The sequence below is a fragment of the Scyliorhinus torazame genome, chromosome 4 (genome assembly GCF_047496885.1).
Source record: "Scyliorhinus torazame isolate Kashiwa2021f chromosome 4, sScyTor2.1, whole genome shotgun sequence".
NCBI classification, from domain to species: Eukaryota; Metazoa; Chordata; class Chondrichthyes; order Carcharhiniformes; family Scyliorhinidae; genus Scyliorhinus; species Scyliorhinus torazame.
In genome coordinates this window covers 316178244-316205831 of record NC_092710.1, presented here as the reverse complement: position 1 = coordinate 316205831, position 27588 = coordinate 316178244, and the positions used below count along the sequence as shown (strand labels likewise).

The 27588-nt window shown below is 45.8% G+C and overlaps 1 protein-coding gene across 1 annotated transcript in view; it reads left to right on the top strand.

Moving 5' to 3' along the window:
* The window catches only part of rmdn2 (regulator of microtubule dynamics 2), a 244687-nt gene that overhangs the window by 88995 nt on the left and 128104 nt on the right, over positions 1-27588 (top strand). The window contains exon 2 of the mRNA XM_072500117.1: positions 9656-9866. Coding sequence (XP_072356218.1) covers positions 9656-9866 — 211 coding nt within the window. The remainder of the gene's footprint in view (positions 1-9655; positions 9867-27588) is intronic.

Here is a 27588-nt window from a genome sequence, read left to right as displayed (position 1 = left end):
CCTTCTCACTCTCATCTCCCTTCCCCCAAACAAATATCCTGCACAAAAAGTGGTTGCATGTTTGTTCAATACGTGCAGAATTTTCTCTCTCTCCATTGCCACCCAGCTTTCCATCAAAAGATAAAGGAATATCAAATATGCTATTTGGCATCCATGTTCCTAATTCTAATCAACGCATTGATAAAATCTGCCTATCTCCACCCGCGTTATCAGATTTCAACATGATTTGAGAAGGAAGGTATTTGCTGTCTTTGGAAAAGCTTGCCTTCGACATGTAGAAACTGAATGAACCTTATCTTGTATACTTAAAGGGTTTTCGTTTATGATTTTCCTTTGACTGAAAATCGTAAATGCTGCACATTAACAATTTTCTTTTGTAAATACTCGTGGGTGTAAGATTACAATTTTAGTGTTTTTTTTAAATTAAAGGCAGATTCCTTTCCTTCCCTTCCTCCCCCGCCCCACCCTGATTTAATTACTCCATAGTGGGTTGTGACCTGTTAACAATTTAATTAATGTTATTGGTTACATTTCTGGAAATCTAGAAGTCAATGATGAGAGATAATTCGTGGATAACACTTAAGAGAATACAGCATCAATACACCAATAACATTAATTAATTACAGCATCACCGTACTGTAGCTATAGAGTTTTTTAAATCTTGCAAGCTGTTATTTTTTTGTATCAATATTACTGAATTATTTCTATCCTTGGTCCCAATTTTTGAAATGTAGGAATGGCTTAAAAGCCAACATTTTTGAACGTGCAAGTAAGCTGTGTGATTTTGTGGAAAAAGACAATTTGTGACACTTAATTGTTAATTGGTTTGCACCACGATGTAGTATTTCTGACGACCATATTACGATGCATTTCCAATATGCAGAGTTTTTGTAATTTAATATGTTTTTAAAAGTGCTTCCGGCACAGATTAAGAGTTTTCCTTTCTCTGTTCCAGCACTCTGTTCATGCATGCCAACTGCATGTACAAGAATCAAGTCCACTAATGTAGTAATCTCTGTGGGACAAAAAGTATTAAAAAGACTGAGCTTTACATATATTTCATATTAAATAAAATTATACCTGCTGTCAACAAAGACTTGTATTTATATAGCATCTTTTGTAAAATAGAGAAAATAGTCAAAGGTAAATAATCTTTAACCCCTATTTCCTTAATTATTTTGTGACAATATGCTTTTAATTTTTATTTTAAGAGTGGATTCTTTTATGAGTGCAATTTTCCATCCTGAATTTTTTTTTATACTACTTAAATTTTGGGGGGATTGCTGACCACTGTGCTCATAATTGTGCATCCAGCCAGCTACTGATGGCATTAGTTACCCCAGTAATGCAAAACGTAACCATTCTCAACAAATGTAGGCTTCTTTTTTTCATGAATTGAAAAGATATAACTCACTTTTGGATTTTCACCAAATTTGTTAAGAAACTTCCTCATAGTTTTAAATGCTTTTTAAAAAAATCTGGACATGCGGCACGGTGGCACAGTGGTTAGAACTGCTGCCTCACAGCGCCAGGGACCCGAGTTCAATTCAGACCTCGGGTGACTGTCTGTGTGGAGTTTGCACTTTCTCCCCTTGTCTGCGTGGGTCTTCTCCGGGTGCTCCAGTTTCCTCCCACAGGCCAAAGATATGCAAATTAGGTGGATTGACCATGATAAATTGCCCCTAATGTCCAAAGGTTAGGTGGGGTTGCAGGGTTGTGGGGGAGTGGGATAGTAAGGGAGCCAGAGGGTTGGTGCAGACTTAATGGGCTGAATGGCTTCCTTCCGTACTTAGGGATTCTATGATTCTATGAAATATCAGTGAATTGGGCCATATCTGTAAATATTCCATACCTTAATACCAGCTTGTGTATACGAACATACAAAATTAAGCGTAGGCCATTTAGCTCCTCGAACCTTCTCTGTCATTTGATAAGATCATGGATGATGCGATCTGGCCTTTATTTTCCTGTCTAGACCCTATACCCTTTAACTCTCTTGTCAGCGAAGAACCTATCCAACTCAGCCTTAAAAATATTCCAACTATCCTGACTCCAATTTTCTTTGTGAAAGAGAATCTTGTGAGAGAAAATAATTCTCCTAATCTCTGGGCTGGATTCTTCCGCCCCGCCCGCCGCAAGACCGCCACGGGCGAGACGCGGACAATGGAAAAGTCCATTGACCTCGGGGGCGGGATTCCGGTTGCTGAGCATGTGCTGTCAGAGAATCCCGCCCTCTATCTTAGTCGGGAGACCTCTTATTTTTAAACTGTGTCTCCAAGTTCTGGCCTCTTAAGGGTAAACATTCTCTTAGCTTCCACCCTGTCGAGTCCCCCTCAGGATTGTATGGCCAAAATTTTCTGTCCTCGTTCACGGCTGAGATTTTACAGTGACGCTGAAAGTGAATGGAGCTGGAATGCCAAATCTGCTGTTCTCGCTCGTAACGGGTCCCGCCACAGACGAGAACAGAATCCCACCTGATATATTTCCATAAGATCACTTCTCATTCTTCTCAACTCCAATGGATACAGGCTCAACCTGCCCAATCCTTCCCAGGAATCAGTTTCGTAAACTTTCTCTGCGTTGCTTTCAATATAGTTATATCCTTTCTTAAATAAAGAGATCAACACCAAAGCTAAGTAACATCTAAATCTCATTTAAGTAACTACAAATGACAATCTTAGTTTCCTCTCTCCTTTGAGACATTTTGTTAATTTTGGTGTTGTGAGTTGAAAATAATCTTTCATAGTTTATTTTCATAGAATTTACAGTGCAGAAGGAGGCCATTCAGCCCATCGAGTCTGCAACGGCCCTTGGAAAGAGCATCCTACCCAAGCCTACACCTCCACCCTATCCCCGTAACCCAGTAACCCCACCCAACCTTTTTGAACACTAAGGGCAATTTAACATGGCCAATCCACCTAACCTGCACATCTTTAGACTGTGGGAGGAAACCGGAGCACCCGGAGGAAACCCACGCAGACACGGGAGAACGTGCAGACTCCGTACAGCCAAGCCGGGACCTGGGACCCTGGATCTGTGAAGCAACTGTGCTAACCACTATGCCATCATGCTGCCCACATCCTGTGTATGTGTACATTATTTTAAATGATCACTTGTGACAATAGAAATAAGAACTGTGTGGCATGAAGTACGTTTGAATCATAGAATCGTAGAATTTACAGTGCAGAAGGAGGCCATTCGGCCCATCAAGTCTGCTCCGACTCTTGAAAAGAGCAACCTAATTAATCCCACGTCTCCACCCTATCCCCGTAACCCAGTAACCCCACCTAACCTTTTGGACACTAAGGGCAATTTATCATGGCCAATCCACCTAACCTGCAGATCTTTGGACTGTGGGAGGAAACCGGAGTTCCTGGGGCAACGGGGAGAACATGTAAATTCCACACAGTCACCCGAGGCTGCATTGAACCTGGGATCCTGGAGCTCTAAGGCATAAGTGCGAACCGCTGCGCCACCGTGCCGCCCCTAACGTTTGGCTAAAAGTAGCAACTTTCTTTGATTTTTTTGTTGTTGTAAATTATGAACTTGAATTTCAATTTCTTCCAAAAACCAACTCACTATGTGAGAAAGTACTTGACTATTTGCATGATTGTAGAAATAACTCAGAATCTTCAGAAGAGTGAGGCTAATGATGAGGCCTTCATTGTTGACTTTATCTGGGTTTGGTGTTCGTGAATGGACTGAGAATCCTGTTAGAAACAAGTGGATTTAATTAATAATCAAAAGTGGCATATTTCCCAAGTTTGTGACTTTTCAGCAGATGCGGTCCAGTGAGGTTCTGGGCTTGCTGCAGCTTGGCGTTGGGTTTCCCTGGGGAGACACTACCCTCACAACAGAGAGTTAACATTATAAGGTGCTGACTTTTGAATCTCAATGAGACAGTCGCCTGCCTGGAGCGATGGCCTTGATTGTTCACACACTTGCTAAAATGATGTGTATTGTACACTTTCACAACTTTAGTCTCCTTGTGCCTTCTTGTGCCTGAAAATAACTAAAATTGGTAATACAACTATTTATCTTTTATTATCCCTAGTAACTTATTCTGCACACAGTTCCTGCTTGACATTGGATAATATATTTTTAATTATTCCTTCATGGGATGTGGATATCGCTGGAAAGGCCAGAATTTGTTGCCCGTCCCTAATTGCCTTTGAATTGAGTGATTTGCTTGGCCATTTCAGATTACAGTTAAGACTCAACCACATTGCTGTGGATCTGGAGTCACATGTAGGCCAGACCAGGTAAGGACGGCAGATTTCCTTCCCTAAAGAGCATTAATGAACCAGATGGGTTTTTAATGACAAAATTGGTGATGATTTCATTGTCACCATTACTGAGACTAGTGATATTACTAAAATGCCACCATCTGCCTCAAGTATATATGAATTTAAGATAAGTTTAATATCCTGCAGAAGGTTTAATCATTGGAAAAGAGATAAGAACCAACAAAATAAAAACTTAAAATAATGTAAGTATCAAAACGTACAACAAAAGAGCAGCTGTTTAAGGCTGTAGAATTTATATCAATAGTTTATAAGTTGTCTAAACTTGTACTTCACTTGTATAAATTTTGGCATTTCAACTAAAACAGAATTTTAAAAATGGTAGTATGGATATTTTATAGAATATGTTTGTCACATAGTGCTGATACCAAAACAATCTGATTCTTAAACTTTTATTTGAAGGTGTACAAACATTTACGTCACATTTTAACTGCCAAGGGATGGCAAGTTCAAATGTGGACAAGGTGGGAGCATGAATGAGCTATTCTTTCAGAGTGCTGGCACAAACTCAACAGGCCGAATAGTCACCTTTTCTGTTATTCATTCAAGGGAAGTAGGCATTGCTGGCTAGGCTAGCATTTATTACCCATCTCTACTTGCCCTTGAAAAGGTGGTGGTGAGCTGCCTTCTTGAACTGCTGATGTCCATGTGGTGTAGGTACATCCACAGTGCTGTTAGGGAGGGAGTTCCAGTAATTTGATCCAACGACGATGAAGGAATGGCAATATATTTCAAAGTCGGGATGGTGAATGACTTGGAGGGAAACCTCCAGGTGGTGGTGTTCCCATGTGTCTGTTGCCGTTGTCCTTCTAGATGGTAGTAGTCATGGGTTTGGAAGGTGCTGTCTCAGGAGGCTTGATGAGCAAATGGTATACACTGCTGCTACTGTGCGTCAGTGGTGAAAGAGTGAATGTTGAAGGTGGGGTGTCAATCAAGTGGGCTGCTTAGCCCTGGATGATGTCGAGCTTCTTGAGTGTTGTTGGAACTGCATTCATCCAGGCAAGTAGAGAGTATTCCATCTACCCCTGACCTGTATCTTGAAGAATCCATAGAATCCCTACAGTGCAGAAGGAGGCCATTCAGCCCATCGAGTCTGCACTGACCCTCTGAAAGAACACCCTACCTAGGCCCACTCCCTCATCCTAGCTCCTTAACCCTATCTAAGCTGCATATCTTTGAGCACTGAAGGACAAATTTAGCATGGCCAATAAACCTAAACGTATCCAGTTCAGTTTTTGGTCAATGGTAACCCCCAGCATGTTAATAGTGGGGGATTCAGTGAAGGTAAGGCCATTGAATGTCAAGGGGTAGTTAGATTCTCTCTTGTTGCAGATGGTTATTGCCTGCCACTTGTATGACGTGAATGTTACTTGCCAGTTGTCATCCTAAGCCTGGTCTTGCCACATTTGGACATACTGCTTCAGTACCGAAGGAGTTGAGAATGGTGTTAAACATTGAGTAATCATCTATGAACATCTCCACTTCTGACCTTATGATGGAGCAAGATCATTGATGAAGCAACTGAAGATGGTTGGGCTTAGGAATTACCCCGAGGAACTCCTGTAATGAAGTCCTGGAACTGACCTCCAACGACAAGAATCATTTTCCTTTGTGCCTATGGTTGTGGTATGACTCCAGCCAGCGGAGTGTATCCACCCAGATTCCCGTTGACTCCAGTTTTGATAAGGCTCTTTGATGCCACACTCGGTCAAATGCTGCCTTGATGTCAAAGGCAGCCACTCTCTCCTCACCTCTGGAGCTCAGCTGTTCCATCCATTACCAAGAGCAGATGGAGCTGGGTTGGGAGGCAGCCTTCCAGACCACTTTTCCATTCATGTGGTTGTGGAAGCCACAATAATCAGAATCCAGTTCAGCCAGTCTAACCCTGCCTTTAAGTGGAAGTTCTTACTGTGACAGATTTGGTCATTCCACCTATCATGATTGGTAAGGAACAGGATGCACAGGCCATGGCTGAGTTAAAAAATCACGACAAAATCCACTTGCACAATAAACTGATTACTGGCCCGCTACCAGCCTTTCGCTTCACACACATCTGTTCTGCTAAGGTTCAGCTCATTGTATCAAATTAAAATAGATGCACAAGTAGCTCCACTGACACAAAGTATCCTGAACGAACTAGCTACTTTCCCCCCTGTATCTATTGATCCAGGTCAATTCATGACTTCAAATCCGTCACAAAATAACTGAAAAGGTGTTGGCACTTGGCAGGCAACAATCATCAAATGTTAAACTGGTGCAAAATAGGAATTTTGCATGATGTTGACTTTTTTTAAAAAGGGAACTCCTCATATCAGTATTGACACAAATGCTCTCAGTGAGCTACAAATCTGTTTTTCTTTTGCCTACTGCTTCTATGTGGTGTAACCCATGTAGTTTGAGGAGAGATAGATGCAAGCTTCTCTAATCCCTACTCTGACTTTGAAATGCTCTTCATTGATGACCTCCACGTGTTAGAGCCCTTGAGGATCCTGCCAATGAATGCTCTTTCTGCAGGAGTGGACTCTACTTTGCACACGAGGAAACAGCATGCCCAGTACTGACTGAATGGAGGCAACAAGTGAGTCATGGGAGTTCTTTAAGTAGAGCTTACAGTTTAATTTTCTCTTGCACCATCAGCCTTTCCTCAGCAGGCAGCACATTGCTCTTACCTCTCTATAGTGCAATAGCTTAGTGTAGTTGAGTGCTGTGTTGTGAGGCCAAGCTAAGTTATCTGTTTAATGCAGCAGATGTATTGGCAACCATAGACTGCGGCCGGAATGCTCCAGTCCCGCGGGCACGTTCTGACGCCGGCGTGAAAAGTGGCACAAGCCACTCCGGCGTCAGTGGGCCTCCACTTCCAGGTATTCACCCCTTCCTAGGGGGCTAGTAGGGCGTCGGAGTGGTGTCCGCAGCTCCGGCGCCCGAAAGCCGGCGCGCCACGGCCGGTGTGACTCCATGCATCCACGACACGGCAGGCGCAGGTTCGCGCATGCGCGCCACGGATGGCGTGATTCCGTGCATGCGCGTGGGTTCCCGTTGCCACGCCAGCCGGCGGGCAATATGGCGGAGCCCTACAGGGGCCCGACGCGGAGGAACATAGGCCCCCCCACGGAACTAGCCTGCCCGCCAATCGGTAGGCCCCGATCGCGGGCCAGGCCACCATGGAGTACCCCCCCCGGGGTCGGATCCCCCCGCGCCCCCACCAGGACGGCCCCGCAGGCAGAACTCCGAGGTCCCGCCAGGTAGGACCATACGTAACCCACGTCGGAAGGCACTCGGCCCGTCGAGGCCCGGAGAATCACCGGGGGGGGGGGGGGCACTTTCAACGGCCCACGGCCGGCACGTCAGCAATCCCGTGGATGCCAGAGAATCGGCGGCCGAGATTCGGCGGGCCGGTGTCGGAGCGGCGTCGCGCGATTCTTGCGCCCACCCCTTGGCGATTCTCCGACCCGGTGCGGGTCGGAGAATCACGGCCTGCATAGCGGTAGTTACCACTGAATAGATTCACATTGTGCCAATTGAAGTTCCACGGAGGAGGCTTGTCTATCATGGAAGGCATCCTCACAATGGCCTGTGACATTAATCCACAAATACTTGAGCTGCACATCTCCACCCTCTCTGTTGTGGACTGTGTGTGTGTGTGTGTGTGTGGCAGGATTGTTAACACCTTCCAAATTTACTGCTGTCCATCCTTTTCACTGATGGACATATTTCAGCATCTAACTGAGCAATGCTTGGACTCTCCACAAATGATCTATCACCACTTTATGTTCAATGGCGGCACGATGGCGCAGTGGTTACCCGGGTTCAATCCCGGCCCTGGGTCACTAGTCCGTGTAGTCCTTGCACATTCTCCCTGTGTCTGTGTGGGTTTCATCCCCACAACCCAAAGATGTGCAGGTTAGGTGGATTGGCCACGCTAAATTGCCCCTTAATTGGAAAACAAAATTGGGCGCTCAAAATTTATTTGTGAATTGTGAATCACCAGCTGAAAACCCATTTAATTTAAGAGGTCCAATCAAAGTGTCCATTCCTTCACTGGTGTCTAGTTAGCATTTCCCTCTGAAGGAAAGATCTCTGATCCAGGAAAATCCAGGTTCAAAGGCTTCCCTCCCAACTCTGATTAGCTTTGTGAGATAGGTGACTGTCATCAAGAAACATTATGCAATGCCGTGAAGACACTGCAGGAGAGTACAGATGGTTCTCTCTAGTAATAAAAACGCAAAAATAATTAGATTTCAATAGGTGCTAAAATCAAGACAACATCACTGAATCCTGAATGAGAATTGGGTCAAAATTATTTAATGCCTTACAGCTGCATCAAGCCATTCCCTCATGTTTCCAATGGTCAGTGTCAGCTATGGCTCATTTAGTAGTACATTCACATTTCAATCACAAGCTTCCCGTTTCACGTCATACTCCACAACCTCCGCACAAAACTCCAGGCTGACTCCACTGCAGTACTAAGGGGAGCATTGCACTGACAGAGGTGCTGTTTCTCGGATGAGACGTTAAACCAAGTCTGTGTGCTTGAGTAGATGGAAAAGCTCGCATGGCACATTCAAAAGTACTATTGGATTTTTAATAATCTTTATTATTGTCACAATTTGGCTTACATTAACACTGCAATGAGGTTACTGTGAAAATCCTCTAGTCGCCACATGCCAACGCCTGTTTGGGTACACAGAGAGAGAATTCAGAATGTCCAATTCACCTAACAACACGTCTTTCGGAACTTGTGGGAGGAAACCGGAGCACCCGGAGGAAACCCATGCAGACATAGGGAGAATGTGCAGACTCAGCACACACAGTGACCCAAGCGGGAATCAAACCTGGGACCCTGGCGCCGTGAAGCAACAATGCTAATCACTGTGCTACCGTGCCGCCTACACCTGACTAGGCATACTGGACGTCTATTCAGTATCTTATCTGAAAGATGACACCTGAAAGATGTAACACTCCCTGAACCTTGCACTGGCATGTCACCTGAATTATCTGAATTTGCATTGTAGCCTACAGCTCCTAACTGTGGCTATTGATTGAACTTCCAAATGAGATCCGAACTCAGAAGAGTGAAACTTGAATTGTCATAAAATTCTATTTGAATTTTGAAGTTGTCTGTGATTACACAAGTCTGTGTAACGTAAAAGACTTTGTGATGAAAGCGGACATGGCAGTGCAGCATAACAACCATATAAAGGCCTGTTCTTGCAATGTTCCAACTTTATTAATTCTGATAGTGTACATTTTTACAGTCACGTTTTGATTTGTCATGTGAAACAATGGAAATACAGTAATTAGAGCCTATAACATACACATTGTAGTAAACCTGCAAACATTTTAATTTGCAGCTATATCACAGCACATACAGATGCAGAAGAAGAATCTGAAGAAGAGAAGGTGATGTGTCCTACAGTAAATACTGCATTTGGATCTTCGGTACAGGAAGACAACCAGACTAGTGAATTGGATGCCCTAATGAAGAAAGCAGATAGTCTACATGAAAGTCCAGAATTGGACAAGAAAGAAGGATTCCAGTTACTGCTTGAAAAAAAAGACCAGGTAGCTGCAAACTGCTGTATCTTCAGTTAAACTTTCTGTAAACATCGTGAACATTGAGCATGATTTGATTCTCTGCACACCGCCCCCTTGAGATCAGTACCCGGGTCCTCTGGGGCAGAAGCTGTGTATGACTTTGCAGTCCAATGTGCTATAACTGTGCCTGCCCTGGCTGCGGGCCACTCATCTCTGACCAAGTGCTAGCCCCCAAGCTGCACGCAGTATCTGAGCTGGTAACTGTGAGTGTGAGAAATAGTCACCGCGTTTCTTCTTTAGCAATATCTTTCTGCTCATCCACTCCTTCATCTTCCACCACTACCTGACCGGTGTCAGTTCTTGGGTGTCTGAAAGGAGACAGACACAAGGGTAAGGCTGTGGTCAGGGGAAGTGGGGGTCCATGAGGTGTATGTTTTGACTATCTGCGGCATGTAAATCAGGGTGCATGGTGGCACAGTGCTGGCACTGCTGCATCACCATGCCAGGGACCTAGGTTCGATTCTGGCCTTGTGTGACTGTGGAGTTTGCAAGTTCTCCTGTGTGTCCGTGGGTTTCCTCTGGGTGCTCTGGTGTCCTCCCACACTCCAAAGATATGCAGTGAATATTTTGGTGGGTTGGTACAAACACGATGGGCCTCCTTCTGCTCTACAGAGATTCTATAGAGGGATGGATGGGATTTGAGAAGGAAAAAAAATATAAGAGCATACCATCATTGTTGATATTTTCAATTTGGCCATGGGCCGTGGCCTCAGTCATTACTGCTTCAATATTGGTGACCACAGTCTCCTTCTCTGGAGTGAGGTCAGACAGCTATGTCTGCACGCTGCTGCTTAACTGCTGATGCCTGTTTTGCGCTACCTCCTCTTGCAAGAGAAGGTGAAGTGTGTCACTGAGTATGGTGCAATGTGTTTGGGTGATGTGTCTGCTAAGGTTGAAAACTGGCAGTGTACGCTAACTGTGAGGTGAGAGTGCGACTTGCAGCAGTGGCAAGTATGTAAGGGTGAGATGAAACTATGAATGTGAGGTTTTGAGTTGTGTGATTGCTAAATTCTTGCTCGGGGAGTGATGGGGTATGGTGCATTGAGTGGTGCTAGGGGCAAATCGCCTGAATTGCTAGTGTGAGGCCATTGAACTTATTAACAACATAAGAAATAGGCGCAAAAGTAGGCAAACTGTCCCTTCAAATCTGCACAGGCATTCGATAGAATCGTGACCGTTCTTTGCTCGTCTCTGCTTTTATGCTCTATTCCCATTTCCCTTGACTCAATTAGATTTCGAAAATCTCTTCACCTTTCTTAAATGTGCTCAACAATTGAGCATCCACAGTTCCATAAGATAGAGAATTACAAATATTCCCAATCCATTGAAAGAAAATCTCTCCTCCTACCAGTCCCAAATTGCTGACCTCTTATTCTGAGTTGTGCAGAACACCTCCAAAGAACAAAGAACAAAGAAATGTAAAGCACAGGAACAGGCCCTTCGGCCCTCCAAGCCCGTGCCGATCATGCTGCCCGACTAAACTACAATCTTCTACAATTCCTGGGTCCGTATCCCTGTATTTCCATCCTATTCATGTATTTGTCAAGATGCCCTTTAAATGTCACTATAGTCCCTGCTTCCACCACCTCCTCCGGTAGCGAGTTCCAGGCACCCACTACCCTCTGTGTAAAAAAACTTGCTTCGTACATCTACTCTAAACCTTGCCCCTCTCACCTTAAACCTATGCCCCCTAGTAATTGACCCCTCTACCCCAGGGAAAAGCCTCTGACTATCCACTCTGTCTATGCCCCTCATAATTTTGTAGACCTCTATCAGGTCGCCCCTCAACCTCCTTCGTTCCAGTGTGAACAGACCGAGTTTATTCAACCGCTCCTCATAGCTAATACCCTCCATACCAGGCAACATTCTGGTAAATCTCTTCTGCACCCTCTCTAAAGCCTCCACATCCTTCTGGTAGTGTGGCGACCAGAATTGAACACTATACTCCAAGTGTGGCCTAACTAAGGTTCTATACAGCTGCAACATGACTTGCCAATTCTTATACTCAATGGCCCGGCCAATGAAGGCAAGCATGCCTTCTTGACTACCTTCTCCACCTGTGTTGCCCCTTTCAGTGACCTGTGGACCTGTACTCCTAGATCTCTTTGACTTTCAATACTCTTGAGGGTTCTACCATTCACTGTATATTCCCTACCTGCATTAGACCTTCCAAAATGCATTACCTCACTTTTGTCCGGATTAAACTCCATCTGCCATCTCTCCGCCCAAGTCTCCAAACAATCTAAATCCTGCTGTATCCTCTGACAGTCCTCATCGCTATCCGCAATTCCACCAACCTTTGTGTCGTCTGCAAACTTACTAATCAGACCAGTTACATTTTCCTCCAAATCATTTATATATACTACAAACAGCAAAGGTCCCAGCACTGATCCCTGTGGAACACCACTGGTCACAGCCCTCCAATTAGAAAAGCATCCTTCCATTGCTACTCTCTGCCTTCTATGGCCTAGCCAGTTCTGTATCCACCTTGCCAGCTCACCCCTGATCCCGTGTGACTTCACCTTTTGTACTAGTCTACCATGAGGGACCTTGTCAAAGGCCTTACTGAAGTCCATATAGACAACATCCACTGCCCTACCTGCATCAATCATCTTAGTGACCTCCTCGAAAAACTCTATCAAGTTAGTGAGACACGACCTCCCCTTCACAAAACCGTGCTGCCTCTCACTAATACGTCCATTTGCTTCCAAATGGGAGTAGATCCTGTCTCGAAGAATTCTCTCAAGTAATTTCCCTACCACTGATGTAAGGCTCACCGGCCTGTAGTTCCCGGGATTATCCTTGCTACCCTTCTTAAACAGAGGAACAACATTGGCTATTCTCCAGTCCTCCGGGACATCCCCTGAAGACAGCGAGGATCCAAAGATTTCTGTCAAGGCCTCAGCAATTTCCTCTCCAGCCTCCTTCAGTATTCTGGGGTAGATCCCATCAGGCCCTGGGGACTTATCTACCTTAATATTTTTTAAGACACCCGACACCTCGTCTTTTTGGATCTCAATGTGACCCAGGCTAGCTACACACCCTTCTCCAGACTCAACATCTACCAATTTCTTCTCTTTGGTGAATACTGATGCAAAGTATTCATTTAGTACCTCGCCCATTTCCTCTGGCTCCACACATAGATTCCCTTGCCTATCCTTCAGTGGGCCAACCCTTTCCCTGGCTACCCTCTTGCTTTTTATGTACGTGTAAAAAGCCTTGGGATTTTCCTTAACCCTATTTGCCAATGACTTTTCGTGACCACTTCTAGCCCTCCTGACTCCTTGCTTAAGTTCCTTCCTACTTTCCTTATATTCCACACAGGCTTCGTCTGTTCCCAGCCTTTTAGCCCTGACAAATGCCTCCTTTTTCTTTTTGACGAGGCCTACAATATCTCTCGTCATCCAAGGTTCCCGAAAATTGCCGTATTTATCCTTCTTCCTCACAGGAACATACTGGTCCTGAATTCCTTTCAACTGCCACTTGAAAGCCTCCCACATCTCCTCCAGTATTCTGTAAGTTTCAATGAGATCTCCCCCTCATCCTTCTAAACTCCATTGAATACAGACCCAGAGTCCTCAACCGCTCCTCATATGACAACCTCTTCATTCCAGGGATCATTCTTGTGAACCTCCTCTGGACTTTCTCCAAGGCCAGCACATTCTTCCTTAGATACAGGGCCCACAACTGCTCACAATGCTCCAAATAGAGCCTGATCAGAGCCTTATACAGCCTCAGAAGTACATCCCTGCTCATGTATTCTAGCCCTCTTGACATGAATGCTAACATTGCATTTGCCTTCCTAACTGCCTGCATGTTAACCTTAAGAGAATCCTGAACTAGGACTCTGGGCTGGTTTAGCACACTGGGCTAAATAGCTGGCTTTTAAAGCAGACCAAGGCAAGCCAGCAGCGGGGCTGGTTTAGCACACTGGGCTAAATAGCTGGATGTTAAAGCAGACCAAGGCAGGCCAGCAGCACGGTTCAATTCCCGTACCAGCCTCCCCGAACAGACGCCGGAATCTGGCGACTAGGGGCTTTACACAGTAACTTCATTGAAGCCTACTTGTGACAATAAGCGATTTTCATTTCATTTTTCATTTCATCTCATTCATCAAAGGCATTAAAGACACTGATATGGAAATTGAAAGGCCAGCGGCAGGGTTGCTGTTCCGAGGTCATGTTTAAGGGTCCGTGTTGGTGAAGCCGCATCACGCTGGTGACTAGAAAATATCTTTTTCTATCTTGCGTTCTTTCTTTTCATTCTTCTTTTTCTTCTCTCCCCTCTCTTTCATTTTTTGTATGGCTTGCTTTGTCTGCATACGCAGACATACACACACAAAATGAGTTGCAATTTTTGGAACTAGAGGATGGAGGAAGCGAGAGAGCAGTGAAGGAGGCGGCAGTGGCACATATCAAATTTCAATTGCCGATCGACTGAGGTAGAGGCAGAGAGAAGAGGTGTTACAGAAGAGGATGGGTGTAGCCTATTATGGAGAGGATATGTGCTTGAAATCTCCGCTATATGGTTCAGCAGTACACTGAAATTGGAAAGAATGCCGTTCAGCACGAGACAGTGGCTGAGAGGAAAATGTAATCAATGGAAAAGGTTTATCGAGGATGCCAAAGATGATGACTTCAATGTTGAACGGGAGGACAGTAGATAAGACCAGGATTGGATGTTGGACCTGCGGTTTTACAGTGCAGGTCCAGATGGAGAGGGGGTGGAGAGGCATTATGGCACATACGTGGAGGTTCACTCCATATCTTATGATTTGGGCAGCCTATGAGCTACTGGGGCGGCCTGGCAGCACAGTGGTTAGTACTATCACTTCACGGCTCCAGGGTCCTAGGTTCGATTCCCGGCTTGGGTCACTGTCTGTGTGGAGACTGCATGTTCACCATGTGTCTGCCTGGATGCTCCGGTTTCGTCTCACAGTCCAAAGACGTGCAGGTTAAGTGGATTGGCCAAGCTAAATCGCCCTTGTGCCCAAAGGGGTTGGGTGGGGTTGCTGGGTTACCGGTATGGGGCAGTGGTGTGGGTTTAAGTGTGGTACTCTTTCCAAGGGCTGGTGCAGACTCAATGGGCCAAATGGCCTCCTTCTGCACTGTAAATTGTATTGCATATGCGCCACTCTTTAAATACACAGTGGACTGTCATCCTTGATTCGGGGCTCAAGTCCCAATCTGAGGCCTGAATCATAAAATCATAAAGCTTGGAAGGGGCCTACTCAGCCCATCATGCCATTGTCAGTTCCTTGAAAAAGCAATGCAATTAGTTTCACACTCCTGCTGTATTCCCATAACGCTGCAATTTTTGCCCCATCAAATGTGCTTGCACCACCTTTTGGGAAGGACATTACCACTCTGTGAAAAATATTTATTTCTTACACCATCTCAGGTTATTTTGCCAATTACCTGAAATCTTTGTCGTTAGATTACCAACCTTTCTGCCTCTGGGAACAGATTCTCATAATATCTTCTTATCAAAATCCTTCACGAAGGAAAGGACCTTGGTGAGACCACACTTGGAGTATTGTGTGCAGTTCTGGTCGCCTCACTATAGGAAGGATGTGGAAGCATTGGAGCGGAGACTTCGGCGGGGGCGGGATTCACGGCGGCCAACGGCCATTCTCCGACCCGGCGGGGGGGGGGTCGGAGAATGACGCCCCAGATGTTGATTTGCCCTCAAACATCCACCCCCAATCTAGGTTCTTCAGTTCCCGCCTAATATTGTTATAATTAGCCTTCCCCCAATTTAGCACATTCATCCTAGGACCACTCTTATCCTTGTCCACCATTACTTTAAAACTTACTGAATTGTGGTCACTGTTACCGAAATGCTCCCCTACTGAAACATCTACCACCTGGCCGGGCTCATTCCCCAATACCAGGTCCAGTACCGCCCCTTCCCTAGTTGGACTGTCTACATATTGTTTTAAGAAGCCCTCCTGGATGCTCCTTACAAACTCCGCCCCGTCTAAGCCCCTGGCACTAAGTGAGTCCCAGTCAATATTGGGGAAGTTGAAGTCTCCCATCACCACAACCCTGTTGTTTTTACTCTTTTCCAAAATCTGTCTACCTATCTGCTCCTCTATCTCCCGCTGGCTGTTGGGGCCTGTAGTAAACCCCCAACATTGTGACTGCACCCTTCTTATTCCTGATCTCTACCCATACAGCCTCACTGCCCTCTGAGGTGTCCTCCTGCAGTACAGCTGTGATATTCTCCCTAACCAGTAGCGCAACTCCGCCTCCCCTTTTACACCCCCCTCTATCCCGCCTGAAACATCTAAATCCTGGAACGTTTAGCTGCCAATCCTGCCCTTCCCTCAACCAGGTCTCTGTAATGGCAACAACATCATAGTTCCAAGTACTAATCCAAGCTCTAAGTTCATCTGCCTTACCCGTAATGCTTCTTGCATTAAAACATATGCACTTCAGGCCACCAGACCCGCTGTGTTCAGCAACTTCTCCCTGTCTGCTCTGCCTCAGAGCCCCACTGTCCCTATGCCCTAGTTCTCCCTCAATGCTCTCACCTTCTGACCTATTGCTCCTATGCCCACCCCCCTGCCATACTAGTTTAAACCCTCCCGTGTGACACTAGCAAACCTCGCGGCCAGGATATTTATGCCTCTCCAGTTTAGATGCAACCCGTCCTTCTTATATAGGTCACACCTGCCCCGGAAGATCACCCAGTGGTCCAGATAACGGAAACCCTCCCTCCTACACCAGCTGTTTAGCCACGTGTTTAGCTGCTCTATCTTCCTATTTCTAGCCTCACTGGCACGTGACACAGGGAGTAATCCCGAGATTACAACCCTCGAGGACCTGTCTTTTAACTTTCTGCCTAGCTCCCTGAACTCCTGCTGCAGGTCCTCAAGCCCCTTATTGCCTATGTCGTTAGTACCAATATGTACAACGACCTCTGCCTGTTTGCCCTCCCCCTTCAGGATGCCCTCTACCCATTCGGAGACATCCTGGACCCTGGCACCAGGGAGGCAACATACCATCCTGGAGTCTCTTTCACGTCCACAGAAGCGCTTATCTGTGCCCCTGACTATAGAGTCCCCTATTACTATTGCTCTTCTGCGCTTTGACCCTCCCTTCTGAACATCAGTGCCAGCCGTGGTGCCACTGCTGTGGCTGCAGCTGTGTTCCCCTGATAGGCTATCCCCCCCCCGACAGTATCCAAAGGGGTATACCTGTTCGAGAGGGCGACAACCACAGGGGATTCCTGCACTGACTGCCTGCCCTTTCTGGTGATCACCCATTTCTCTGCCTGCACCTTGGGTGTGACCACATTTATATAACTGCGATCTATGATGCTTTCCGCCATCTGCATGCTCCTAAGTGCATCCAATTGCTGCTCCAACCGAACCATGCGGTCTGTGAGGAGCTCCAGTTGGGTGCACTTTCTGCAGATGAAGCCATCCGGGACGCTGGAAGCCTCCCGGACCTGCCACATCTCACAGTCAGAGCACTGCACCCCCTCTAACTGACATTGCGTCAATTAATTAAAATTAAAAGTTTGTTTTTTTAAATTTAAATATTTCATTTAACATTTTTCAAAGTTACTGTTAACTATCTGTTTCCTAGCACTAGATTTCTAATATGAATGCGAAAGCTAAATATAGTACTCTCCGATCTCTGGCTTAGATACCCCTCTAAATTATAATTAAGTAATTATGTTTAATTAGTTACCAATGCTTAATTTTTTTAATTTAGTGTAGATTCCCAACCAGCCACTCAGGTCACAGCTTTTCTGTGATGCCACTTCAGTTTCCCCCCGACACACACAATTTGAAAAAGGTATAAAAGTAAAAATGAATAAAAATCACTTACTTACCTTCTTACCTTCTGAGTGTCTTAGATGTTCTCAGGTTCTCTCCCTGATAGAGACTGCTCCTCCTCCTCCGAACGGCTCCCGAAACTAGGCCGTGATCTTTTAAAATCTCCGCTCTGACTCGCAGCTCCGTTAAGTCCAATAAGATCATAAGAAATAGGCACAGGAATAGGCTACTCAGCCCATTAAGCCTGCTCCACTATTCAGTAATGGCGGATCTGATTGTGGCCTAAACACTGCTCTCTTGTCTGTCCTCAATAACCCTTGGCTACCATGTCAATCAGAAATCTGTCTAACTCAACTTTGAATATATTTAATGACCCAGTCTCCATTGCCATCTGTGGAAGAGAATTCCAAAGACTAATGACCCTCTGAGTGAAACAATTCCTTCTCATCATCATCTTAAATGGGAGACTCCTTCATTTACTACTCGCCTTTGGGAGAGAGGCCGACCTGCGGGAAATGTATGGCTGAGAGCAGATAAATAAAGCCCGTTAACGAGGTCTACATCCCTTACCTTTAGGAGATAAGTTCGAGAAGTCCAGGAGCACCCTGAATTTGGAAAAATAAATGAACAGTGACAACAATGGAAAGTCATAAGCTCAAAAGTCAAGTCTCATGAGTAAGTCTCATGAGGAAGTCAAAGGCTCATGAGTATTGCTGCTTAGGGACGGAGTTTAAACAGCTTTTTAAAAAACATTAAAATATTAACTATTGCTAAAGAGTGAGTAGCTGTTGAGCCTTACCTTTTATTCTGAGCTAAGATTTATTACCAAGAGTAAAATGTTGGAAAGGTTTATCAATAATAGTAAGTTTTATTAGTACTAGTACAACTTTATTACTATTAGCTACATTTCTTATCAGATGTAAGATTTGTTTGCAGGAACAAGGTTATCAGTTACTAAATAGAGAAATGGCATTGTTGCTCCAACCTCGAATGGGCATTTTCTGTACAATGTGGGAACTCCAGGATGATTCTTGTGCCCTGGATAACCTTTTGTGCAGGTAGTATTGTCAATTGTAGCAGCTTGGGCTGTGGGTTTCTACTCTGAGCAGCAGCTGGAGTCACTGCAATTCATCCATGAGGCTGAGAGCTGTGTGGATAGCATATTTACAGATGTTGTTACACCGCAGCTTAAATATTTAGAGAGAGAAGGAATGGGTGACCACCAGACAGTCAAGATGCAACAGACAGATAGAACAGACATCCTTTGAGTCCATCCCAATCTCCAACCAGTATTCAGTTTGGAAAACATTTTGTTATTCATCCATAGGATGTGGGGATATCTGGCTCGGCCAGTATTTATTGTCCACCCCTAGTTGCCCTTGAGAAAGTCATGGTGAGCTGCATTCTTGAACCGCTGTAGTCCATGTGGCGTAGCTACACCACAGTGCTGTTAGGGAGAGAGTTCAAAGAGTTTGACTTGGCAACAGTGAAGGAATTGCGATATATTTCCAAGTCAGGATGTTGTGTGGCTTGGAGGAGAACTTCCAGATGGTGGTGTTCCCATCTGTGTGCTGCCCTTGTCCTTCTAGATGATAATCATAGAATCATAGAATTTATAGTGCAGAAGGAGGCCGTTCGGCCCATCGAGTCTGCACCGGTCCTTGGAAAGAGCACCCTACTCAAGCCCACGCCTCCACCTATCCCCTTAATCCATGTAACCCAACTTAACCTTTTTTTGGACACGAAGGGCAATTTAGCATGGCCAATCTACCTAACCTGCACATTTTTGGACTGTGGGAGGAAACCGGAGCACCCGGAGGAAACCCACGCAGACACGGGGAGGACGTGCAGACTCCACACAGACAGTGACCCAAGCCGGGAATCGAACCTGGGACCCTGGAGCTGTGGAGCAACTGTGCTAACCACTGTGTTACCGTGCTGCCCTCATGGTCGTGGGATTGGACGGTGTTGCCTCAGGAGCCTTGATAAATTCCTGCAGTGCATCTTCTAGATGGTGCACATTGCTGCCAATGTCAGAGGGAGTGAATGTATGTGGATGGGGTAGCAATCGAACGGGTGTGCTTTGTCCTGAATGGTGTTGAGATTCTTGGGTGTTATTGGAGCTGCAATCATCCAGGCAAGTAGAGAATATTTCATCACACTCCTGACCTGTGCCTTGTAGATGGTGGACAGACTTTGGGAAGTCAGGTGGCGAATTACTCACTGCAGGATTCCACACCTCTGACCTGCCCTTTTAGCCACAATATTGATATGGCTAGTCCAGTTCAGTTTCTGGTCAATGATAACCCCCAGGATGTTGATAGTTGGAGATTCAATGACAGTAATACCATTGAATGTCATGGGGCAATGGTTAGATTCTCTTCTGTTGGAAATGGTCTTTACACATGTGTGGTGCCTGCACATGTGTGGTGCGAATGTTACTTGCCACTTTTCAACCCTGGTCTGGATATGGACATGGACTACTTCAGTATCTGTGGAGTCATGAATGGTGTTGGACATTGTGCAATCATCAGCAAACATCCCCACTTCTGACCTTATGATGGAAGGAAGGTCATTAATGAAAAAGCTGAATAAGGTTGAGCCTAGGATAATACCCTGAAGGATTCCTACACTGAAATCCTGGAACTGAAATGATTGACCTCCAACAACCACCTTAATTTATGGTAGATATGACTCCAACCAGCGGAGAGTTCCCCATGATTCCCATTGACTCCAGTTTTGCCTGGGCTCCGTGATGCCATACGCGGTCAAATACTGCCTTGATGTCAAGGACAGCCACTCTCACCTCACCTCTGGCATTCAGCTCTTTTGTCCATGTTTGAACCAAAACTGTAATGAGGTCAGGAGCTTAGTGATCCTGGCAGAATCCAAACTGAACATCATAAGACCATAAGACATAGGAGCAGAATTAAGCCACTTGGCCCATCGAGTCTGCTCCGCCATTCAATCATGGCTGATATTTTTCTCATCACCATTTTCCTGCCTTCTCCCCAAAACCACTGACCCCCTTATTAATCAAGAACCTATCTATCTCTGGGGGCAGCACGGTGGTGCAGTGGTTAGCATAGCTGACTCACGTCGCCAAGGTCCCAGGTTCGATCCCGGCTCTGGGTCACTGTCCGTGTGGAGTTTGCACATTCTCCACATGTGTGCATGGGTTTCACCCCTACAACCCAAAGATGTGCAGGGTAGGTGGATTGACCATGCTAAATTGCCCTTAATTGGAAAAAATGAATTGGGTACTCTAAATTTATTTTTTAAAAGGAACCTATCTATCTCTGTCTTCAAGAAACTCAGTGATTTGGCCTCCACAGCCTTGTGCGGCAAAGTGTTCCACAGATTCACCATCCTCTGGCTGAAGAAATTCCTCCTCATCTCTGTTTTAAAGGATCATCCCTTTAGTCTGAACCCTCTGGTTCTAGTTTTTCCTACACGTGGAAACATCCTCTCCACATCCACTCTATCCAGGCCTCTAAATATCCTGTAAGTTTCAATAAGATCCCCCCTCATCCTTCTAAACTCCAATGAGTACAGATTCAGAATCCTCAACTGTTCCTCATACAAGCTCTTCATTCCAGGGATCATTCTTGTGAACCTCATCTGGACCCTTTCCATGGCCAGCACATGCTTCCTTAGATGCGGGGCCGAAAACGATTCACAATACTCCAAATGTGGTCTGACCAGAGCTTTATACAGCCTCAGAGGAGTACATCCCTGGTCTTGTATTCTAGCCCTCTCATCATGAATGCTAACATTGCATTTGCCTTCCTAACTGCCGACTGAACCTGCATGTTAACCTTAAGGGAATTCGTGAACAAGGACTCCCAAGTCCCTTTATGCTTTTGATTTCCTCAGCATTTCACCATTTAGAAAATAGACTATGGCTCCATTCCTCCTTCCAAAGTGCATAACTTCACAGTTTTCCACATTGTATTTCATCTGCTACTTCATTGCCTACTCTCCTAGCCTCTCCAAATCCTTCTGCAGCCACATCAGTGATCAGGGGCGAAATTCTCGGAAACGGCGCGATGTCCGCCGACTGGCGCCCAAAACGGCGCAAATCAGACGGGCATCGCGCCGCCCCAAAGGTGCGGAATGCTCCGCATCTTTGGGGGCCGAGCCCCAACATTGAGGGGCTAGGCCGGCGCCGGACGGATTTCTGCCCCGCCAGCTGGCGGAAAAGGCCTTTGGTGCCCCGCCAGCTGGCGCAGAAATGACATCTCCGGGCGGCGCATGCGCAGGAGCGTCAGCGGCCGCTGACAGCTTCCCATGCATGCGCAGTGGAGGGAGTCTCTTCCGCCTCCGCCATGGTGGAGACCGTGGCGGAGGCGGAAGGGAAAGAGTGCCCCCACGGCACAGGCCCGCCCGCGGATCGGTGGGCCCCGATCGCGGGCCAGGCCACCGTGGGGGCACCCCCCGGGGCCAGATCGCCCCGCGCCCCCCCCTAGGACCCTGGAGCCTGCCCGCGCCTCCTTGTCCTGCCGGTAAGGTAGGTGATTTAATTTACGCCGGCGGGACAGGCATTTTAGCGGCGGGACTTCGGCCCATACGGGCCGGAGAATCGAGCGGGGGGGCCCGCCAACCGGCGCGGCGTGATTCCCGCCCCCGCCGAATCTCCGGTGCCGGTGACTTCGGCAACCGGCGGGGGTGGGATTCACGCCAGCCCCCGGCGATTCTCCGACCCGGCGGGGGGTCGGAGAATTTCGCCCCAGGTTATTCCTAAGCAAGTGCCACTTGATAGCACTGTTGACTGCCCCTTCCATCACTTTACTGCTGATTGAGAGTAGATTGATGGGGAGGTAATTGACTGGGTTGGATTTGTCTACCTTTTTGTTTGCAGGATAGGCCATGGCAATTTTCCACTGCTGAGTGTGATGGTTCATCTGGGGAAAGTAGCCAGAGTCAAGTCCATGGAACTACCAATGGCTCAGCTGTACAGGATGTTATTTATATTGTTAGGAGACACAGGTGAAGGACATTGTTTATTTTACTATGAGAGCAGACAAATAGGGGACAACTGGGACACTGGGTGGGAGGAGAGCTGTGAGACCCGAATAAAGTCAATCAACCCTCCTTCTCCATAAAGTGCATTTCTGTGTCTTGGTTTCTGCTTCACTAACCTATAAACATAGATCCTATTAACATTGGTAGCAGACAATGGTTGATCTAAAGGTGAAGATTTGAAACTGAGATTTCTTTTCAGACAAAAGACTGTAATTTGAGCCACTTTCAAGAAGAATGGCTGAAACCAAGAGTAAAAGTATCAGGGTATGATTTTCCATCCTTCTTCCATTAGTCATAGGTTCTGCTTCACTAAACAACGAAGTGGAGATAGGGATATGGATTACCGTCCTTGTCAAAGGAAAAAGTAAGGTATGGCCTAGGCAATTATGCTTCCCACCAAAAGAGGATCAGGTGGAGCTGATCTTTGGACTTGGAGGCTCACCATTTGGATACTGAGGACAAAAAGATGATCTGCTAAATGCATATGAGGCATGGTCAGACTTTCAATTTAGAAAGATGGATAGTTATTCCATAGAATAATATATCATGGAATTTAACAGATTATACACCAGGTTGCAGAAATTCTATTTGGCGACCCCTGATTTGGTGTCTACTTTCAAATTGTTGGATTCTGCTAAAAGTATTGAACATGGATAGGCTTCTGGTCTTGATTGAGTTAGATTCTCAGAAATGTCTGAAGTTTTGGAAAAACCAATTGGGGAAATATTCATTTACAGCCACTTCCATGGGCATAAATGGAACCTTCAGTGGTAACACAAAAGATGGAGGATTCAAAACGAAAATCATTTTGAGACCTCTCAATATGGGATGCAAACATTAACATGAAAGAAGAAACACAGATAAAAGGAATGAGGAGGGAGACCCTTTTAACAGCTCTAATAGATGACAGAAATTGGGTAAGTACAGCAGGAGAATGAACCCCAGGAATAATCGAGGAAAGGTCAACAGGTGTTTCAAATGTGACACAACATATTATCGTGCTATGAATTGTCCAAAAGGAATAACAGGGTTTTTGAAATGAGACATACATAGATACATAGAACATATAGTGCAGAAAGAGGCCATTTGGCCCATCGAGTCTGCACCGACCCACTTAAGCCCTCACTTCCACCCTATCCCCATAACCCAATAACCCAAATTAACCTTTTTTGGACACTAACGGCAATTTAGCATGGCCAATCCACCTAACCTGCACATGTCTGGACTGTGGGAGGAAACCGGAGCACCCAGAGGAAACCCACGCAGACACGGGGAGAACGTGCAGACTCCGCACAGTCAGTGACCCAGCGGGGAATCAAACCTGGGACCCTGGCGCTGTGAAGCCACAGTGCTAGCCACATGTGCTATCGTGCTGCCCAGACATGTGTTTTGCTTGTGGACTCATTCAATTGCGTTGTGTAGACAGTGGGTGCAAGACCGTAATATGTGGAGTGGGTTGGTTAGAGTGTTACATGGATATCCAAATAGTAAAGGCTGATGTAAGGTTTCTATTTACTTCAGGTTTGGGGACTAGTTAAAGTCATTAAATACAGTGGCGATTTCATTTAAAATAGCTAAGTAAAGCATTTTATCTGCACAAATGTCATGTCTCCAGTGAAATACCCTTACTGTTGAATAAGCTGTCGATGAAAAAGGCTCAAATAATTAGATATTGAACATGATAAGGCAATTGTTTTGGGCAAATCTGTAGATTTATAGTTTGCACAATGGGATATTAGGTTTAGCACACTGGGCTAAATCGCTGGCTTTTAAAGCAGACCAAGGCAGGCCAGCAGCACGGTTCAATTCCCATACCAGCCTCCCCGAACAGGCGCCGGAATGCGGCGACTAGGGGCTTTTCACAGTAACTTCATTGAAGCCTACTTGTGACAATAAGCGATTTTCATTTAATTATTGTATCTCCTTTAAAAAGACCTAACATTACAAATCACTATGCTAAAGAAGTGTTGATGACATTGGGGTAGAGTATAAAGGTAAATTGCTTTAAATTTTCAGTGAGAAATGCGATATAGGTAAAAGAAAATTCAGTCTGTAAACAGTAATATATTAAAGGCAAAAAGGTAATTGTGGGCAAGAAAATGTTAAATTGGATAGGAGCTAGACTGGGAACACCAGCTAAATTTTCCGATGATACAAAACTTGGAAGCATTGTGAACTATGAGGGGGATAGTATAGACCTTCAAAAGGACGTAGATAATAATCTTTATTTTAATAATCTTTATTAGTGTCACAAATGGGCTTACGTTAACACTGCAATGAAGTTACTGTGAAAATCCACTAGTCACCACACTCCGGCGCCTGTTCAGGCACACTGAGGAGAATTCAGAATGTCCAATTCACCTAACAAGCATGTCTTTCGGGACTTGTGGGATGGCCTGTTCCGACTGGTCCACATTTGTGTGGACCAGCACTGATGGGCGCTTGGCTGCAGCCTCACACGGAGGCCGGTGGATCCCACGATGCCAGTGGAAACCGGGTAAATTTGCCAAACCAGTTTAGCACCATTTGGTCCCACCCTTGTGGGTAGGTTTCTGACTCTGACGCCTCGCGGGATTTGGGTGAATCCTTCCAGGAAAACTTCCGGGAAGCCTGCAAGAGGGCTCTCCAGGCATTCACCGGCCAAGGTGGATCGCGCCCTATATCTACTTATACTACACCCCCTTGATTTCCTCAAATGTTACATTCTCAAATAACACTAATAAATTTGTCAAACATGATTTCCATTTTGCATAACCTAGTTGACTCGTACTGATTGTATTTTGATTTTCTAAACGTCTTTTATTCAGAATAATTCTAGCATTTTCCCAATGACAGATGTTAGAATTTTTATAAAGGCGAGGGGAGCCAGACAGGTAAACAAAAGATGTTTATTTATAAGAACGTACTATTTGCAAGGGGCCCGGTTGATCCCCACCGATTCCTTCTCTCTGTGTCGGTTGGTTCCTATCTGGCCAACCTTTTATACAACATGCTTATCCCCCGGAGTTGGCGGGTGAGCTCATATTCCTCGAGTCACACAGGGAAAACAATCAAACCCACCCCATGTGTCCTGTGCAGGTTATTACAAGACTAATTGCTTTCTTTCTCCCTCCTTCCTTTCATAGTGGTGTTATGTTTGTGGTTTTCCCATCCACTGAGACCGTCCCCAAATCTAGAGAATTTTGGAAGATTGCAACCACTACATCCATTATTTCTGCAGCCACTTCACAGAATCATACATTGTTACAGAGCAGAAGGAGGTCATTTGGCCTATCGTGTCAGCCCTGGCACTTCAAATGAGCAGTTTATCTATTCCCATTCCCCTACCTTCTTCCCACAATCCTGCACATTCTTCCTTTCAATAACAGTCTAATTTCCTTTTGAATGTTTCAATTGAACCTTCCGCATACGCAATCAGACAGGACATTCTAAAACCTGTCTGAAAAGCTTTTCCCTTTTGTTTTGTTTGCATTTCCTTTAAGACCCTTTGATGCAGGCCATCAGTCCAAAGATGTGCGGGTTAAATGGATTGGCCATGCAAAATTGCCCCTTAGTGCCCAAAGGTTAGGTAGGGTTACAGAGATAGGATAGGGAAGTGGGCCTAGGTAGGGTGCTCTTTCGGAGTGACGGTGCAGACTCGATGGGCCGAATGGCCTCCTGCACTGTAGGGATTCTATGATACTTGATTATTCCCTTTGTGGTTCTGCTTCTTAATTTAGTCCCTATATCCTCACATTCCCTCAGCAGATCCTCTTTCTTAGTCCTACCTATGTTGTTTGTACCCATGTGGACCAAAATAACTGGAACCTGTCCCACCAACCCTGAGAAGGTTTCCTTAACTGAGGCACTGGGCAGGCAACGCAGCCTTTGGGCCTCATGCTCTCGATTGCGAAGTACAGGATCTCTTCTTGGAACTTTCTGTCCCCTACTACAACTGCATTTCTTTTTGCACCCCCACTTGAATCTCATCCTGCACCACAGTGCCATGGTCAGTTTGTTCATCATCCATGCTATCATCCATACGAGTTAAAAGAACCTCAAACCTGTTGGACAATTACAAGGGCTCAGTCTCTGCCTGTGCCAGCTTGATTCTCATGCCTGCCACACTCGTAATCACATCCTCCTGCCCCTGACCATGGACCAAATTCGAAATGCCTTCCCTTCCTCCTGGAAAAAAGTGTCCAGGCGACTTTTCCTCCCCCCTGATGTATTGCAATGCTTGAAGCTTGGACTGTAAGACTATAAGACATAGGAACCGAATTAGGCCACTCAGCCCATCTATGTTTCTAATAAGATTTCAAGTTCAGAATCTCATTCAACATGGTTATATTTTGGAGTCTCACTAGTTAGGTTATAAATTTAATAGGAAGAAAGTAGTCCCAGATGACAGCATGGTAGCACAAGTGGATAGCACTATGGCTTCACAGTGCCAGGGTCCCAGGTTCGATTCCCCGCGGGGCCACTGTCTGTGCGGAGTCTGCATGTTCTCCCGTGTCTGCGTGGGTTTCCTCCGGTGCTCCGGTTTCCTCCCACAGTCCAAAGACGTGCAGGTTAGGTGGATTGGCCATGCTAAATTGCCCCTAGTGTCCAAAAAGGATAGGAGGGGTTATTGGGTTTGGGGATAGGGTGGAAGTGAAGACTTCAATGGGTCGGTGCAGACTCGATGGGCCGAATGGCCTCCTTCTGTACTGTATGTTCTATATTCTTGACGATGACCATAGGCTGGTTTTCCCTTTGAGGGAGGAGTGCTGACTGGTGGTGATTTAACCCGAGGATCACCATGCCTCAGGCGAGGGATAAAGTTGAAAAGGTGGGGCCTTCATGAATAACCTTAGCCGGTACGCTGTTAGATTTGCTCTGCATCACAAACCAGTT